The sequence below is a fragment of the Medicago sativa genome, chromosome 7 (genome assembly GCF_051527215.1).
Source record: "Medicago sativa cultivar Bolivia chromosome 7, Bolivia_mono, whole genome shotgun sequence".
NCBI classification, from domain to species: domain Eukaryota; kingdom Viridiplantae; phylum Streptophyta; class Magnoliopsida; order Fabales; family Fabaceae; genus Medicago; species Medicago sativa.
In genome coordinates, this window is record NC_140755.1 from 91318267 (window position 1) to 91336408 (window position 18142).

The 18142-nt window shown below is 33.0% G+C and overlaps 2 protein-coding genes across 6 annotated transcripts; one reads left to right on the forward strand and one right to left on the reverse strand.

The window, feature by feature from the left end:
* Positions 1-387: 387 nt before the first annotated feature.
* LOC146910184 (uncharacterized) lies at positions 388-3438 on the forward strand. The gene is made up of 5 exons (XM_085722636.1): positions 388-594; positions 1498-1612; positions 2658-2747; positions 2832-2930; positions 3060-3438. The coding sequence occupies exons 1-5, from the start codon at positions 527-529 to the stop codon at positions 3159-3161; spliced, it is 474 nt and encodes a 157-aa protein (XP_085578762.1). The 5' UTR covers positions 388-526; the 3' UTR covers positions 3162-3438.
* A 1486-nt stretch (positions 3439-4924) lies between these two features.
* Positions 4925-11821, reverse strand: EMB1444 (basic helix loop helix (bHLH) DNA-binding superfamily protein). Of its 5 annotated transcripts, XM_085729927.1 has the most exons (12): positions 11726-11821; positions 11068-11479; positions 10129-10299; positions 9961-10048; positions 9778-9819; positions 9160-9219; positions 8223-8342; positions 6992-7948; positions 6789-6896; positions 6030-6170; positions 5749-5874; positions 4925-5325 (listed from the first exon to the last, which is right to left on the reverse strand). In XM_085729927.1, the coding sequence occupies exons 2-12, from the start codon at positions 11160-11162 to the stop codon at positions 5236-5238; spliced, it is 1998 nt and encodes a 665-aa protein (XP_085586053.1). In that variant the 5' UTR covers positions 11163-11479; positions 11726-11821; the 3' UTR covers positions 4925-5235. The 5 variants fall into 5 exon arrangements, with proteins under 5 accessions (XP_085586053.1, XP_085586056.1, XP_085586052.1 ...); XM_085729930.1 differs by lacking the exon at positions 11068-11479; XM_085729926.1 differs by having other exon boundaries at positions 11068-11821.
* Positions 11822-18142: the final 6321 nt, after the last annotated feature.

Here is an 18142-nt window from a genome sequence, read left to right on the forward strand (position 1 = left end):
TCTAGTTTCCATTTAAAAAAAATTCAAGCTACTGATGATCAAGTAAATGAACGTTAAATATATGTAGTTAACTATGATTATAACTACAAATAAGTAATATAATCTATTAATTTTGTTTTATAAGTTTTGGAGAATACCACCCACTTGCTAATCTATGAATTTACTTTTTGTCAATGAAAATATTTAGACATCCTCGTCAAGAATATAGCAAGTACTGAAGTTGGTATCCACAAGAATATAGTAAAACAAGGGAGGTGTGAAAAGTTGCAGTTTCCGTAACCCTAGTTGGTCCAGTCCAAGTTTGTCGTAAAATGCAATGCAGCCCATTATTAGAAGCGAAAAGTAGTTGCGATAATTTATTTGTACCGAGAAGGAAAAGACAATATGACCCTTGACTCCCACTCACTCTCGTTTTCAATTTTCGCTGGCGCTCTCTTTTTCTTTTTTCTCTATCTCATCTCTGACCGGGAAGGGAAGGGAAAAACCTCACCAACTCACTCAACCCTAGATTCTCTCTTTCTCTTCAATGGCTTTCGCTTCTTTTCTCGGAAGAGTTCTCTTCGCCTCCGTTTTCATTCTCTCTGCTTACCAAGAGTTTGTTCTTTCTTTTTCTTCTCTAATCATGCATGTTCATTATTATTATTATTATTATAATTGTAATTGCTCAAAATCTATTTTTGTTTTCTACTGAAATTAAATTCTTGTTGTATCGTTTGGATCTGTTTCGTTCATTCAGTAGATCTACGGATCTGTTTCGTTTTAATGCATTCAATATGTAACTGAAGGGCTGTGATATATTATTTATCTGTTTTACTTGTTTATGATTATGCGTTATGTGTTATTGTCAAGCTGGGAAATTAGCCGCAAAAAATTCGAAAAATTTAGAGCTAGTTTGGATAAGTTTTTTTCACAACCACTCATTCAAATGAAAAAGTTGGAATTATTTTATGATAATAATTATGACTGTTCTAACTAATAGGCATAGCTTCTCTCATTAATTGAACTAAACTTTGGAACCTTAGTTTTATTCATAAGCTCATTTATTTATTTAAATTATTATGCATAATTATTTATAATTTTTATACAGACTTATTTATTAGTTAGAAACTAAATACATATTTAGTTATTTATTTTAGTTTAAAATCTTATATAAGCTGGAAGCTAATCTAAACTGGACTTTAGTTTTTATATCTTTCTTTGAGGGAGATGAATTTCTGATTGCCATTGCTCGTGGATTTTGATTTCTGATTGATGTGGAATGATGTGAACACTCTGGCCATGTTTAATTTTTAGCTAAGTTGGTTCGCTTGAATTTAGTAAGTTGTTTTAGAGATTTTTTTCTTGTACTTGTTGAGAAAGTTGCTGGTTATTGCTAGTGCTTGCTGACTGATCGCATTTGATCAGAAATTTGGAGCTGGAACTTATTTTCATTTGACATGTGAATTATAGAAGTATTGATTTTTTATGGCTTTTTTTTATTTTTCCTCCCTCTCACAGATTTAATGACTATGGAGTTGATGGGGGACTTGCAGCAAAAGCAATCAGACCAAAATTTGATGCCTTCTTACACAAAGTAGATTCGCAAGTTGGCTTCAATCTTCCAGAAATTGATGTTAGTCTCTCTTGTTCTCTTTCTCAGTATCAATAATGTCAGGAAAGTATGATTTAAATTTAAAATGCAAGGAAAAAGAAAGTTAAATTGCAGTGAAGTGGAGTCTTACATGGACTTTGAGACTACTTAGGAGTTTCGTAATGATCATGCATTTTTCTGTTATCATCAAGTATAGGGATGGCTGAAGTGAGAAGCCTGATTAATTGTAGACAAAAACCTACAAGAGTACTTAATACTCCCTCCATTCCTAATTACATGTTGCAGTCAACCACTTCACACATGTCAATACAAAACTTTGACCATTGATATCTTTAGTTATCTATAATAAAAAATTGATATTTTGAAAATATTCATTGAGACTAACTGAACATCTTATATACCAACATTTGTATTTATATATTAGTTAAAAAATAGAGTAAGTTATGCCTTCGTAAATGCATGGGTTCAATTAAGACTATTATGTTGGGTATATAAGGTTGGTTTGGTGGTTGAAGTGAAAGAGCTAATAAATGAAATGATAAGGTGGGAGAAGGTTCGATATCCTTCCACTCCCAACATAATACTAATTAAACAAATATTTGCCATTTGAAAAATAGACTATCATGTAGCCTGGACAAAGTATTAATGTATACTCCTAAAAAAGTATTAACTTGTTCATGCTTGTCATTAATTATTTTGGCCATGAGGCTTATGTTTGCCTGACTGCTTGCTCATCATAAGGGATCTCAGCAGGCAGTATGATATGATAGTGTTGGACAGCAACGGTAAAAATGTTCTCAGCAACTTTAAAAAGTTCATACAGCTTCTGAAAACTGAAATGGGTGGAGGTTGGATAAAGATGTTGGGGAAGTTATGAAACATCACAATGGAAAACAATTGAATTTTCTTTTATCATTTTATCTGTGATGCATATAGTCATCCTTTTATCTACATCTGTGTGTTCAATGATGCACTCCTTTTCACATGCATATTACTTTACTTTGTATCTAGAATGTTTATGTTTATGTTTATTTATATAATAATATAATTTTTATGTCATGAACAGATAAAGTTTTTAGTTGCTGGGGCTATTGCTCTCAAGGGCATTGGAGGGATTCTTTTCATACTTGGCAGTTCGTTCGGAGCTGTACTTTTGGTTTGTAGTTTGAATTCTCTCCTTGCAATTGAGTTTATTTTCATCTCTAGTGCCCTGTTTAATATGGTTCTTTTCTCCTTGTAGCTTTTGCACCAGTTGATCACCACTCCAATATTGTACGATTTCTATAATTACGACAATGAGGACAAAGAATATATTCAACTTTTCATCAAATTCACACAGGTCAGAGCCATGGGCTCACTATCTTTTTAATGTATTTTCATGTTGGAATGCCTGATTTCAAGCTGTCACAGTGTTCCTTCGTGTATTGTTACAATTGTTTATTAAATGGTATGGTATTACTCCTTGCAGAATATGGCTCTCTTTGGGGCTTTGTTGTTTTTTATTGGGATGAAAAACTCCATTCCTAGAAGGCAACCCAAGAAGAAGGTTTCCAAAACAAAAACCTACTAGTAGCCGAAATTTCAAGACTCATTTTGCAAGAAGGTTCCCTGGTTGATCAGTATTCCCATTCCTCAACTTCCCAGGATCTGGCTAGTGCTTGTCTGGCACCGGCACAAATCTCCCCACCAAGTATTGTATTTGTAGGCGTAGCATCAGTCTCACATGGATTACACATGATTTATGTATGCATATATATTGTTCTTTTGCCCGACATTAGAAACTATCTTTCAATTGCTAAACTTGTCCACCAAAAGGAGTTAAAATGATTAGATTCTGTTTTTTGAAATGTGGAGATTGCTGATTTCATTCATTCCTTCTAGCAAATTTGATATTAAAGGTCATAAAAGTGTGGCCGTCATTGAAGTTGCTGTTGTATTACATGTTCCCCGCTTTGATTTCTTTGGCCCTTTTCATCTGACTTAGTGTTTGTTCAGTATTGCGGGAGTTTGGCAAAATCAGAGTGAGCCATTGTGATTTTGTTCTTAACTCCAATCCAACATGATACCAAACATGCACTATGACACAAATAGGGTTGCTCAGCGAGACTTGTTAAGAGTCTTGTCTAATCTATCTGTTGTTGATTCACATGATGGGATCTATTTCCTCTCAGATTGTGTCTAGACAAGTACAGTAGCAATTAATGATTTTGAGAATCGGTATTGGTTGGAGAACATCAAATGGTGGGTTTCAAGGTGAGGTTTGATAGTACAATAACTCTATTATCTATTGCTATATGCCTATATTGAGTTTGAGTAATTGGTAAAATCAGTAGTTATACGTGTTTGTCGTGTTCTCCTCTGATGTGTCAAATGTCATATTCAAGAGTAGACTTCCAACGAAACTTTTGGCTTAACCGTTTGTCTGAATGACTTGTTTAAGATTGGTTTCGGTTGCTTTTATTTTGAACCACCATCATATATGGTCCACCATGCACCCCGTTATTTTGCCATTCAACTTATCTTTTTCCAATAGTAATCTGATAAACCCTTTGCAGTTTGCACCATGTACTTTCAATTTTCCTTCTTTGTCGTTAGAGATTTCTTGCCGGACCGTCTCCCCCAATTCCGCTCCAATGGCCTCCGTCAATGCCGTTCCATTCGATAAGGAGAAGATATGACATAAAAATACCTTTGTCCAATACATGCAAGACTGGCTTGTTTTTTCGTTTTTATTTTAGATATGAATATGAATTATATTGTTTATTTATTTAACTTATATTGACTCAAAGGGTTGTTTGGAAAGACGGTGTTGAAAAGTTCCTTTGTCGTGCCGGTTGTGTATTCCACCTTGTGACCTTTTTTGGAATATCAAGAAAATAGATGCTGGCAAAACTACATCTAGTTCCTGAGTAAAGGCGAGAGGAAGACAAAGATCAGTCACATAGGCTTAAACCTAAACAAAGTAGCATACTAACAACATTCCCGTTTTTTCATAAAATAACAGAATGAACTAAAAGATTCATTAAAGACGTGGACGATCCATTGAAGGTAATCTCTTAACTCTGGTGCAAGTACTGCTTTTGCAGTTCATACAAACTTTTAAGAAAATGCTTTTTCTCATTGAGCAAATTATCTGGAAACAAATCTGCGACCACTTGCTTAATGTGCCCAAATCCCTTGCAAGTTACCACTAGAATCAACCACAGTCCAACCATTTTTTTTATTGTTTTAGAGATTGCAAGTGATTCAAAATAACTTCATCCATTTATAGAAACTAAAATTTGATTTTACATTGATAAACTAATCACATCACAATATATAATGGACCGCAAGTTGCAGTATATTCTCCATACTTTTCTTATTAAGCTCTCAAGGCTATATATTTTAACTGATCATCAAAAGATAAATCTGGAACATCAAAAAGGTGGCACTAAGAAGTGGTCAACGCTTTGTAGTGTTTTCAATGCCAAACACAAACATACAATCAAATAAAAATCATATATTCCAACCCAAACTTAAGAAAAACAACAAACTGAGTCTTGCTCATTACAAGGGTAGGAGATTCTGAGCATCAATCATTTCAGAGATCAAGAATGAGTTCTGGTGACCAATAAAAGGCCGTGAAGTTTCCACGAATCAAACAGTTACTGTTGATACACAACGCTCTTGGATTGTAGTATCTGAACAAGTGGCCACAAGATGTCCAATCTGTGTACATTTTTGTTGTTTTCACCCTGATACACAATTTGTTCATCATTCATCAACAACAATGACTTGATAGCTAGTATAAAACATAATAAATCCATGGAGCAGTTTCAATTGGTAAAGTAAATCTTGATAAATGTTAGTATTAGAATTACGTGTTATAGTAAAGAAAAGGCATGCAAATGAAATTTATATAATCTCAATGTATCTGATGTTTTCAACTACAACAAATAAACTCACAATGATTGGTATGCAATAATTTTCGAAATATATTTTAATTAAATTATATATAATTGGTTTCCCTTAGTTTAATAACAGTTGTCACGTCAACAATTAAATAAACAGTGCAGTAAAAAGGTTTGACTCTACAGTCTACAACAACGACCAAGCCTAGATCGGTTGGCTAGGTTTGATTCTAGAGAAAATAAATCTTCTGTTAGTTATTATTTTACCTCAACGATAAAGCATATCGATATCTTCTTATCACGAGCTTTTGTTGCGCCCTTCAAAATTGTAAGCCCCAAGCTTCTTACAGCTTCTGCTATTTCAAGAAAATGGCTGCTCTCTTCACATAGCGTCTACAAGAAAAGTCAGAATGAGAATAGAGAATGTATGCAATACCTCAACAGGGGGAGTTTTTCTTTGTGTTTGTATTATGTATTATAATTTTTAATTAATTTTTTTTACTTGATAAATCAAATTGAAATATTCCACAGGTCATACTCACGCGTACCTCAATAAGCATCTGTCCGTTGTTGCTAAGATTCTCCACTAATATTGAATGAACTTTCAGATGACCCCCTACCTCAACTGCCCAACTTGAACCCTGCTCAGAACTAGAGGATCCAAGAATGTCTGTTTCCATTTGATGCAACTGCAAAATTGCAGTAGTGTTAATTAAAGAAGGGAGAAAATCAACAAAATGACGAATGTCGTCATTTGCATTCAAAAGCTTATATCTTAAATAATAACTAAGAAAAAAAAATTACAGTCAACTTGAAATGTATCCTAAAGGTACATGTTTAGGAAAATTAAATGCCACTGTTTCCAGTATTAAACCAGGGTGAGAAATCAGCTACTCCCTCCGTTCCTTTTTAATGATCACTTTTGTAGAATAATTTTGTTCATATTATTTATTGTTTTCAAAGTTCAATGCAACATAACTGTTTTTTGGTTAATTAATACTTTTAACTATATACTGCAGAGAGACAGAAATAGGTTGAGTGGGATGATAAATAGTTAAAGGGTATTATTGGAAAAAGACATAATTCTATCAAAAGTAACAAAGTTTATGGATTTTCTTGCTATGTGCATATAACCTTAAAACTACTAAAAAGGAATGGATGGAGTAATTAGTATTTAACCATAATTTTGTATGTATGCAAATCTGAAAGTTCAAACATCAATCCCAACTTGATATAAAATGTAGTCAAATATTTATTTACAGATTATGGACCAGAGGATATATTTCTCAAATCCCTCTAAACCTTACCTTTGATTTAGTATCAGCAAGTTTAGTTAGCTTGTCAGCATGCTTAGTTATGCTTTGCAGAAAGAGCATGTGCTTTATCGAGCGCTCCAGTAGTGAATCAATACTACACTGTTGAAGTTAACAAAATGTTTAGCGACATGAACCCGAACTGCAACCATCACTCAAAATGCAAAAACGGGTATGAAAATATTACAGAAAGTTACCTTAGCTCCATTCGGTACCAACTCTCTAAGCTCCTTAATTCGATCTTGGATCAGTTGCCTGTCTCTTGGCCGAGGTCTACAACTTTCCCCAGGCCTGGCCCTCTTCTTGCTGTTTTTAGATGGTTCAGAAGATCTTTCAAATTGTTCACTACAAGCACTAGGACATGTAGAAGAAACAACTTTAGATGATGAACTCAAACAATGGTTTTTGTCCTCTCTGACAAGAGAAGGATGGTCTATAGTGTGCACATCTTGAATAGAAGCATCGGTTGTTTTTCCAGAACTCAATGCAGATTGCATTGATCTACAAAATGATAATCCACTATTAACATCATTATTACTACTGTGACAGATGTTGGCCACCATTGCTTCCAAAAGATGCTCTGGATGAGATTCAGAAGTCAACTGACTAGTGTTAAACACATCCGGCACATCCGCAATTTTCATATCTTGATTAACCTGAGCCAACCAATCAAAATATTTACTCCCTTTCAAAGAAGATGGTCCAAGTGCTTCAAGTAGTTCACATCCAGCTGGAAACTTCAACGGTGTATAGGAGGAATCCTTTTCCGATTGGTGTATTGAATCATAGACGCCAACATTATTTATAGCAGAATTGTTTAAAAATGACGAGCGATTTTGTTCAGAGTCCAATATCATATTTTTGCAGCCACTACTGCCCCCTCCACACTCCCTCGCATTTACAGGTCTTATCTCTCCAAATTCCTGATGCTCCACATTAATCATATCAGACATTGACTGAAGCAAAATGGGACTCACATCACTATAGAGCTCGGCCCCTTCATGCTTGACCATATTATCACCCATTTCCCAATAAGCAGAATGAGTTGTGTTGTTCCTCCCAGAACATTGAAGGGGCGTCAAAACATCCACTGTTTTATTCCTCATGCACGCAGGCATAATATCCGAAGATGATTTTTCCTTCAAGACATCCGGCTGAAAAAAAGAAGTGTAAACCTTATGATAATGCTCAACAATCCTGGTTAAAAATAATTATGGCATAACTCCACTCGCTTTCCATGTTAGTGAACACGTGACAATGGCCATGCGAATTGTTACACAAATCCCTTACCCCCTAACATTTAATAAGACAAATCGAGATCGTTTAACTGAGTCGTCCAATCTCAAATCAATGGTCGAGATTGATTACTGCGTGAAACTGTAGAATTATTACTGCAGGCAATCCAGGTCCGTGTACGAAGAAGCTTACCTGAGATGAAGAGCTCTTCAAACTACTTTGTATTTGACTAGGAATGTGGTCTATTGAGTAATCTTGAGTAGACAAAAAAAGATTTCTTATATGATCAACAACCCCCATATCTTCATTCACCTGCAGCAGCAAGTGGCAAAAACAGCGCAAATTATCAAATGTTTACACAATAAATGAACTTCCTCATAAGTTTATATCCTGCAAATATCTTACAATCCATCAAAATCATAGAACAGCTTATGACAAGAGAATAAAATTAAACAAACTATACAAGGAGATTAAGAGCAAGACCTAATGAATTTTCTAACCAAAGACTTGCATATTGAACTCAAAAAGTATTTTAGAGAAAGAGAAACAAATAGGCACAAATCTTTAATAAAAACTAATTAGCTACTTCTGGATCAAGTAAATGACTCTTTCTACCAATTTAGGCAACTGTTTTATATTATAAAAAAAATAAAAAAATAACAACTTATTCTCCATACTAACATCACGTCAGGTTGATATCTATGTCTATAACGATATTATCCATCAGTTCTAGTTTAGTAAATTATAATTTAGAGTACTTGACACTTGTAGCTAACAGAACATTATGCTTAAGTTCTCAAATGACATAACTAGGAGGGTTGATAACAGCTTCACTTGTTTATCTTTCTTTTTCACTAAGTTACACGTACATATTTTTATAGTATATAATTAGGATTGTTCAAGTATTTAGCCAATATTTAAATCAACAGCTAGCTGCTACAGAAATAATCTAAAAACGAAATAAAAGCAAGTCATGAAATCTGAATGGTCATGATATATTCATGCAAAAAAACGCAAATAAAATTTAAAACACAACAAATACAAGGAATGTTATGAACAGCAAGCATCATGAAGAGATATTATGGCGCTCAAGCAAAGGAAATAAACATAAAAAAAGTACTCATCTTACTTTTATTAGAGAGCCAAGCTGAACAACGCCTAGGGGAACTACAGACACAACAACAATTGTCTACAAGGAAAAGTAAAAGCTTTGTCAATGAAAAACTTCAGTGCAAACAAAGTATAGTGATGCAGACTAGGAAATTGTTTTCTATCGGCGAATTTCTAGGTTTCTTGCATAAAGTACACAAAAGTAGAACGCAACATTATATTATTTCAATAAAGTTTGGTTGTAATTAGTGAAAAAAGAACAATGAGCCGGAGTCATGTAATGGCTTGGTTATTTGTCTTATTAAATCCTATTACCACATGAACCATACTTTTCCAAATAAATATACCATCAACATTAAACTGTCCATTATCATTATTATAAGTGTTGTCAACTGTAGATCGCGGAATATATCAGTTTGTTCAAATTCAACTATGCAGCAGTGCTATAGCCGCTTTTTGACAACATGATGTACTAAATAGCATAACGCTGAACAGTAGCGATTTCAAATTCTGCTATGCATATAGCTACCAGTTAACAACACTGCTTGGTATTACTATCGGTATTGTGAGGTGGTTCTAATTTTCAGATAGACATAGAAAGTTCACTCTTCCAATTCTAATAAATCAGTAAGCATACCCTAATTCCAGCAGAAAATTGAGATTGCCACCCATCAGCAAACTGAAAATCAAACAAAAAGGGGGGAAGAATGAGAATGGTAGGAAGTTTAGTTAGATAGTCACATGATACTTGCCCAATACAAATTCTAGATTTTCAAATTTTCTACGGCCGGGGACAATATTAAATAACAAGAATTCTCACCTCAAAAGACAAGCCAGAACTTGTAACTTGATTATTATCTGCACAGATCCACTGATGCTTTCCAGTAACAGCTACCTGCCCAACAATACTGTAAACAAAGGATCTTAGGACGAGGGCAACCTAAATGAAAGTTTCAAATCTTAAAATGTTGCATTTGATTAATCATACCCTTGCCCTAATGGATATGCATTATATGACATCTTTGCAACAGCTAACCCCAAAGCGTCATGTGAAAATTTCCCACCCTCAATCTGTTCTAAGGTCTTCTGACAGTACTTATTTTCTGAAGCGTCAAAATAATCTGAATTGTCATAGTAAGCATCCTCCAATGTCAAGATCCTGCAAAAAAAAAAAAAAAAAAAATACCACATCCCGAAAATTTAAGGTAATGCATAACTCTTTGTGCTAAGTGAATTTGTAACATAACCACTAATTTACTAACATTTGCCTATCCAAAATAAAGACAGGCATGGAAAATCACCAAACATGGAAGGAAAAAAAGACAAGGAAGAACATAAAGGAAAATCTTCAGTCCTTTACACTTAAAGATGATTGAAAAAAAATATAACATGATCTGGTTGTTATTAATAAAAACATTTGCCTATCCAAAATAAAGACAGGCATGGAAAATCACCAAACATGGAAGGAAAAAAAGACAAGGAAGAACATAAAGGAAAATCTTCAGTCCTTTACACTAAAAGATGATTGAAAAAAATATAACATGATCTGGTTGTTATTAATAAAAACAAGATGTATACGCTATACAACCAATTAAGCTAACCGGACATGTTTAGAAGACCGATTCAAATTTCAGACCAAGGGATACAATCATGCAAAACTACAACTTCACAGCCAATTGGTTGGACTCAAATGGTTAATGAGCTTCAGCTAAGGACAAATCATTCGTCGAATCCTTGCTGGAATAATCTTTGGTAAGACTTTTTACCTCTATACCAAACGCCAAATTAATAGGGAGGGATTGAGGGTTAAGACCAAAAATACAACTTCAACTCATTTAACATATTCTATTTTGCCAACATCCAAATAAAAGATTCAATACATGTGATGCACACAAAAAAAGGAGTAAAGGTTGTAGTAATAACATACATTGGAGCACAATGTTTGAGCTTCCAAAAGATTGCATAATTCCACTGAGTATTGAAACAAAGACTTCTAAGTAGTTGATGCAAGTTGTTAACCATCTTCTTCTTCCCCTTATAAAAAGTTAGAAACTTTAACACCTCAATAACACCCTCAAGCAAAAGGGTCTCCAAATTAGTCCTCCAAAAAAGAAGAAAAACCCTCCAAATTCCAATCACACAAAAGCAATCAAATCAAATTTCCCTAACTAGCTAACTTCCTCTGTAAGACCCTCTTCCAGCTTGCTTCCTCCGCAACCCAGCTCGCCGTTTTAATGGCGGTTCTCTTCCAACTGTTTGTAGCACCACACAATCCCAACCCATCACTCACGCCACAAAATTCCCACCACCCCACCAACAAAAGCTTCAAACTTTACTCCCTAATCGGTAAATTAAACAGAACCAAACCCTCTATTACACTTGAAAAGCAAAAACACAAGCACAACAAAACTTGCAACTAGCCATAATAATAAATTGAATGCAAACTACTTTGTTCTTGATTTTGAAGGTAGATTCAATAAATTTAGCTTATATCTGATGACATATCAAAGTGTTTAAGGGAATTGAAGTGTTGAATTTCTCTTAAAATGTGAAAGATTTTGCAAACAATGAAGAGTTCTGCTTACCCTTTTCACAGAGAAAAAGAGAGAATGAGCTTGTAGTAGTTGGCAATTGCTGAGAAGAAAGTGAATAGGTAAAGAGTGACAAAATGTCAATGGTGTGAGAGAAGATGTGTGAGTTCTTCTTCTATATTGTAGTTGGAACTTGAAAAAAGATTATGTAATTGAGTCGAGCAGTTTTCAATCTCAACCGTCCGATCTAAAGTACTCTTGAATGTTGTTAGAGGGAAAGGAAAAATGTAACTTTAGAAGGAAAGGGAAAATGTTAGAAATAGAGATCGACATTAACCTCTTTCTTAAACTCCTTTGGCGCTCTAACCTTTTATTTTGTAATTTCGTTCATCTGATCTTAAATTATCGATAGAGATTGTTTCCTACAGATATTTGTTTTTCTTGTGGTAAGAAATCTAGATCCTAAACATAAGATTATAATGCATTTTTTTACCGTGGTGAACTTTTATGTATTTAAAACAAATGAAACAAAAAATTGACTTTGGAGACTAACAAGGGAAAAAGTCCCAAAAGGAACTTCATGGAGGATTAGGGGCTAATTAGAACTTGTATTTAACATTAGCATCCACCATTAGGACAAATCCAAAAAGGAACAATCCAATTGGGTTATGACTTATGAGTATACTTTATGGTGGTGAATATGGATGGCCAACAACATCATATCAAATTGAGAACATGCTTCCTTATCTTTTCTTCATGTTCTCAACCCTTTCTTTGAAATTCTAGTAAAAGGAGTCCCCTTCTTTAGGTACTTTTCAACAATGATCTTATTGTGCCTTACTGTAAAAAGAAAACAATCATCTTATTGCCCTAAAGTTATCACACCTTCACAATTTTGCATCATATATTTATGTAACCTTTTACCCTTCCTTGCATTATAATTGCTTTTCTGAGAGGACCCTTCCTTGTGCTATAGTTGTATATATTGAAAAATGCTCTCATTTTCATGAAAAGATGCCTCACCAAAACATACAAAATTATGTGATTGGTCATTTTCTTCACTGGCTTATATATATTTATTGTTTTTTTATAGACAAATGGTAGTAATTCTTTTGTTAGGTAAAGAGAAAAATTGTCAGCGATGAGAATAATCGAACCCTACATCTTTTTTATAATACTTCTTCAACATCTCAACTCATACCGTTAGGTTACGCTTTCTGAAGACTACACAATTTTGGCTTCACAATTTCTAATTTTTTTTATTTTTTTATAGCATCTGGAATTTTTTTTTTATGACATTATAGCATCTGGCTGTATTTGTTTTTTATTATACACATTATCTCTAATTGAGGATTTAGCCTAATTTTATTAAGTCAATCCCTATAGATTACTTCTTAGACAAGAGACATATCAGCAGGTGGTGTTTAGGGCAGTCACGTTTCTACAGGATGGGTGGCAAGCAAAGCAACTATTGCCTCCAACTCAAGTGACTTCAAGGACTCCTCGGATAAACACTTGGATTGCACCACCTACTTGATAATATAATGCGGATACTGGGTTTTTTTTATTTTTTTATTTTTAGGAATTGATGAATATTTTAAATTGAACTATCGTTAGTCCCCAATTTGGGTTCGAACCCCAGACCTTGCATATTTTATGCATTGTCCATACCAACTGAGCTACTTATTGCTCTATCGTTAGTTTATAGGTTAAATATGTTTTTTTTCCTATAAATATATTAAATCTTTGTTTTATTTTATCTAAAATTTTACTATACTTTTAGTTTTTATAAAATTTTCAATCACCACTTTTGGTCTTTATTTTTCAGTCAAGTCGTGTATTTTTTTAATGAAATTGTGCAGAAATGCGTAGAAAATTGTAAAACTATCTCTCAAATTTTTATTTTTTTTTTAATAAAACATGAATTAAATATGAATTTTTAACCGCCAAAAATATAAAAATTCATATTTAATTGATTTTTATTAAAAAATTCTATTTTTTAGAGAGATTATTATAATATTATAAAAGTCGAAGAAAATAAAACTTTTAGAGAGACCAAAAGTGAAATTTTTTATAACTTTTAGAGAGATTATTATAATATTATGTGATTTGTTGTTTTCTTCACAGGCTTATATATATATATATATATATATATATATATATATATATATATATATATATATATATATATATATATATTCATCAAAGAAACTTTATAGAGGAACTAAAACGAAAAGTTGATATATTTATAGGGACTAAAAATATATTTAACCCTTTGTTTAGTAATGAAATGTGAATGAGTCGTGTGCATGTTAAAATTGACAATAAATTAAGGGTACGTTTGGTGTATATGATAGGGAGACAATATATGATAAAAATCATTATATCCTACATAAATATCTTGTTTGGTGCACCAATTTGAAAAGATAAAATAAACCAATTATTTATCATATCCTACTCCACTCTTTATTATTTTTATCTTTAGTTTAAACTTGGTTAGGAACTGGTAGCATAAAACATCACACAAGCGTGTTTTCTAGTATTTTTCAAGAACATTCTTCGACTCCACTCTATGCATATCATATCTTTATCCAATTTCTTATCATATAATGTCTTTATCCTATCATATGTATCAAACAGAACCTGTAAAAATCACGATGAGAAAAGAAAAGAAAAGAAACATTTTCATCATCATGGTATTACTTTCGTTGCTTTCCTTTTTTTGCTCAACATGGTTGGGAGCCAAAATCATCCCAAATGGATATTGTAGCTGAACTTTTAGCTAACACGTAATCTAATTAAGAAAAAAGTTGACTCCTCAACCTCCAAAGTAATGAGTAGAGTGTTTGATTTCATTATGTCTTCACACTAGGTCAATATCGATGGGCATATGAAGGTGCAACACCCGTAAGATTTCAAATTTAATTCAGCTAGTAATTATCTTGGTCACGGAGTGTGTAACGAATAATCATAATATTTTTTAATGTATTGAAATTCTTAAAAAAAAGTTTTTTTATTGCAATTTTGTTAGTCATAATAGTTTATGAAGTTAAAATAGTCTCTATGTTGACATAATTATTTTCATATGTACTGATATGACAATAAATATATTAAGGGATTAAATTGATAATATTAACGAAACATTTTAATGTAATCGACTATCTTGACCAACATAATGTACGATCAATGACTATTTTAAAATTTCGATACAATGAATAATTATTATGGCTATTTATTACATATTCAGATATCAAAATGACTATTACATCAATTTAATTTTACATGTGGTGAATATATAAATAACTCTAGTGGTCACTACCTAATTAATACCAAAATATCTTTAATTAAGCTATAACTATGAGGATCTGGGGTGAGGATTTTGTTAGAAAGATTTTGTTTCCATTATGTGGATAAAATAGGAGCAAGGAATCCTATGGAAATCAATTCAGCCCGTACCCTCTTTAAGCTTCACTGAGTGTAAAAAAAGATAAAGAAATTTTTGTCATCTTGTGAATAATTAGTGTCTACAATATTGATTTTCTTACTTTAATTGGGAATATATATCATAACCTTTTTTTTATAAGAATGTAGTCCATTGTTGAACCACTAATAATGTGATATGATAACTACAACGGTTAATATGGTCCAAAACCATGTTGTCACTTTCACTAAAGTGCCATTAATATTCGACCTTCAGGGTGTGAAAATGAAATTACAATTACTTTTTTTTTATTGGGATCTCCACAAACACAAAGTAGACGTTACCTATCCAACCCACATAATATCGTAGCAACAGCAAGAAACAAGTAAAGTCAAACATTACTATATAGGAGTACTATATTTATATAAATTGATATAAGCTTTGTACAAGTAAAATAAAGTAATATACCTACCACAATGATAGGTTCAAAATCCTTTGTAATCACACGTATATTTAACATGATAAAGTGCTTAATCCAATATGTTTTTAGAAGATAAGATTGAATTGCTATAATTTGTCATTTAATAGAGCTCTCACAAATATTATGTGTATATTGACATGTTTTTTACATAATAGTATTAAATATGGATAGTTTAGTTTAGTTTTATATCTAAGCCAACATAATTTTTTTGTTATTTATATTTGAAATTGGTGTTATACCTCGATTGGTATATTTTATTCCTTTAATTTTGGGTGCTGGCCATTCATCATCCTTTGTGTAGGACAAAAAACATATCAACCTAAATTCTGAATGACAATGCTTTGTCATTGTCTCGTTGTTAATTCAGTGGATCTGAACTGCTAATAATGAGATTCAGCTAGCATTGTTTTGTCCTCAAACTATTCAACATTCTTTGGTGTAAGCAATCATGTAATTGGGAAAATGTTCACCACCACTATACACCTGCAAAAGCACTAGCCGCCAATCTTGTATATGGAGAAGAATTCACACTGTGCTTATCATTGTTAATATACATTTTTATTTCAATAACTTATATTATGATGGTAAAATTGATATTCTTAATTATAGTCTCATAAGTCCTAACTCAATTGGTAAAAATATTGAAATTGTTAGGCCGAACGTCATGATTATTGGGGTTCGAACCTTAGCATCTCCACTTTGCGTGTGTGAATTTATGTTGGTTTTGTCATTTCCTTTATCTAAAAAAAACAGCATAAAAGGATTTGGTTCATCAGCATAGAGCTTTGTAGGTTCAATAAAAATTGTGGGAAATAATAATCAAACATATTCAACTTAAGTTTGCGTGGCATCTCCACTTTGCGTGTGTGAATTTATGTTGGTTTTGTCATTTCCTTTATCTAAAAAAAACAGCATAAAAGGATTTGGTTCATCAGCATAGAGCTTTGTAGGTTCAATAAAAATTGTGGGAAATAATAATCAAACATATTCAACTTAAGTTTGCGTGAAGACTCAATTGCCTAACCAATATGGGATTCAAGTAAAAAACTGAGGAAATAGATAACGGTTAAAAGCAAATCATATGTGAAAGCCACTAATTATCCTAAGAATTTGAAAAGCAATGGGTTAATTTTTAGGAAGATATGGTCAATATGGATGAGATCGAAATGAAAGAAAATGTTCCACGGTACTAATTTTCCCACAAATTCAGGTTCTATAAAGTAGATATGTTGGCAAAACATCATATTCATCACCTCATAAACCGAAAGATAATATACTTGTCATTCCTCATGCAATTATGTCACGATGCATTAAAAATAGGGATGGGAATAGGCTAGGCCGAGCTAGGCTTTGCAAGGCCTAAGTCTGGCATGCCGTATTTTTTTGAAGCCTAAGCCTGGCCTGCGGCCTGTCATAGGCCTACTTTTTAGGCCTAAGCCTAGCCTTCTGAAAGCCTGATACGGTCTGCTAGCCTGTTTAAAAGCATATATCTTATGAACATCTTTAAATAAGCAATGTGATCTAAGTTTAAATGGACTAGCAAACTAATAGTTCAATTAGATTAAACTTTTTTTGATAATCAACACGAGGTTTTAGGGAATTCGACTATATATTGTATCATATTTCTATTCTAGTTTATAATAATACATTTATATATGCAAAAAATTAATGTAATAATAAATAATATTATTCATATTACGTAAATAGGTCGGCCTAATAGGCTTAAGAGACTTTTTGTGAGGCCTGTGGCCTGGCCTTTTAAGCTAAATAGGCTTAAAAAAAAAGTCTAGACCTTCTCTATTTAAGAAAAAAGTCTGGCCTGGTCTGGCCTGTCGTAGGCTAGGCCGTAGGTCCCTGTAGGCCGGTCTGGCCTATTCCCATCCTTAATTAAAAACAAGATGATTATAGAGACCGCGTACCATTTTGAGCCAATTTTTTTTATTCTTTTTCTGGTAATATTGACGATATGGTCTAATCATTATAAATTCACATGCATGTGAAACTGTTAGGGTTCGAACTTGATGATAACGTTAGTTGAGTTAGGACTTGCAAATTAGTCAACTTTTTTAATGAGAAAAACCATAAATGTTCACTCGAATTACATAGAAAATGCTTATGAACATAAATAGTCTTTTTTTTTTTAATGAAAGTAAGATTTTATTAATTGGAAATATCATCAGAATACGCTTGGGCTTGGAGGTTCTTCTTCAATCCAAAACTTATTTTGTCTAAATGGGTTAGTTCAGCTAACAGATGAGCAACCCGATTGCCGTTTCTCCTGCATAGCAAAAGATAATGTTAGTAAAGCAACCTAATAATTAAGAAAGAGAATAGAAAAATAACAAAGAATGAAAAACATGAAATATTGATATGATTGATTTGTTCTTAAAGGAAATTTGCAATCAGCACGATAAATTGACTACGAAGTTTAGCCGGAAGGGTAATGGTGGTAAAGAAGTGCACTTGGTGGGTTGAGACAAAATCACCCGTCCCAAGTCTCTTGGAGGGCTCGGCGTCGGTGTGGCTCGCAGTGTTAACACTATTCTCCTTGAAAAATTGGTGTGGGATA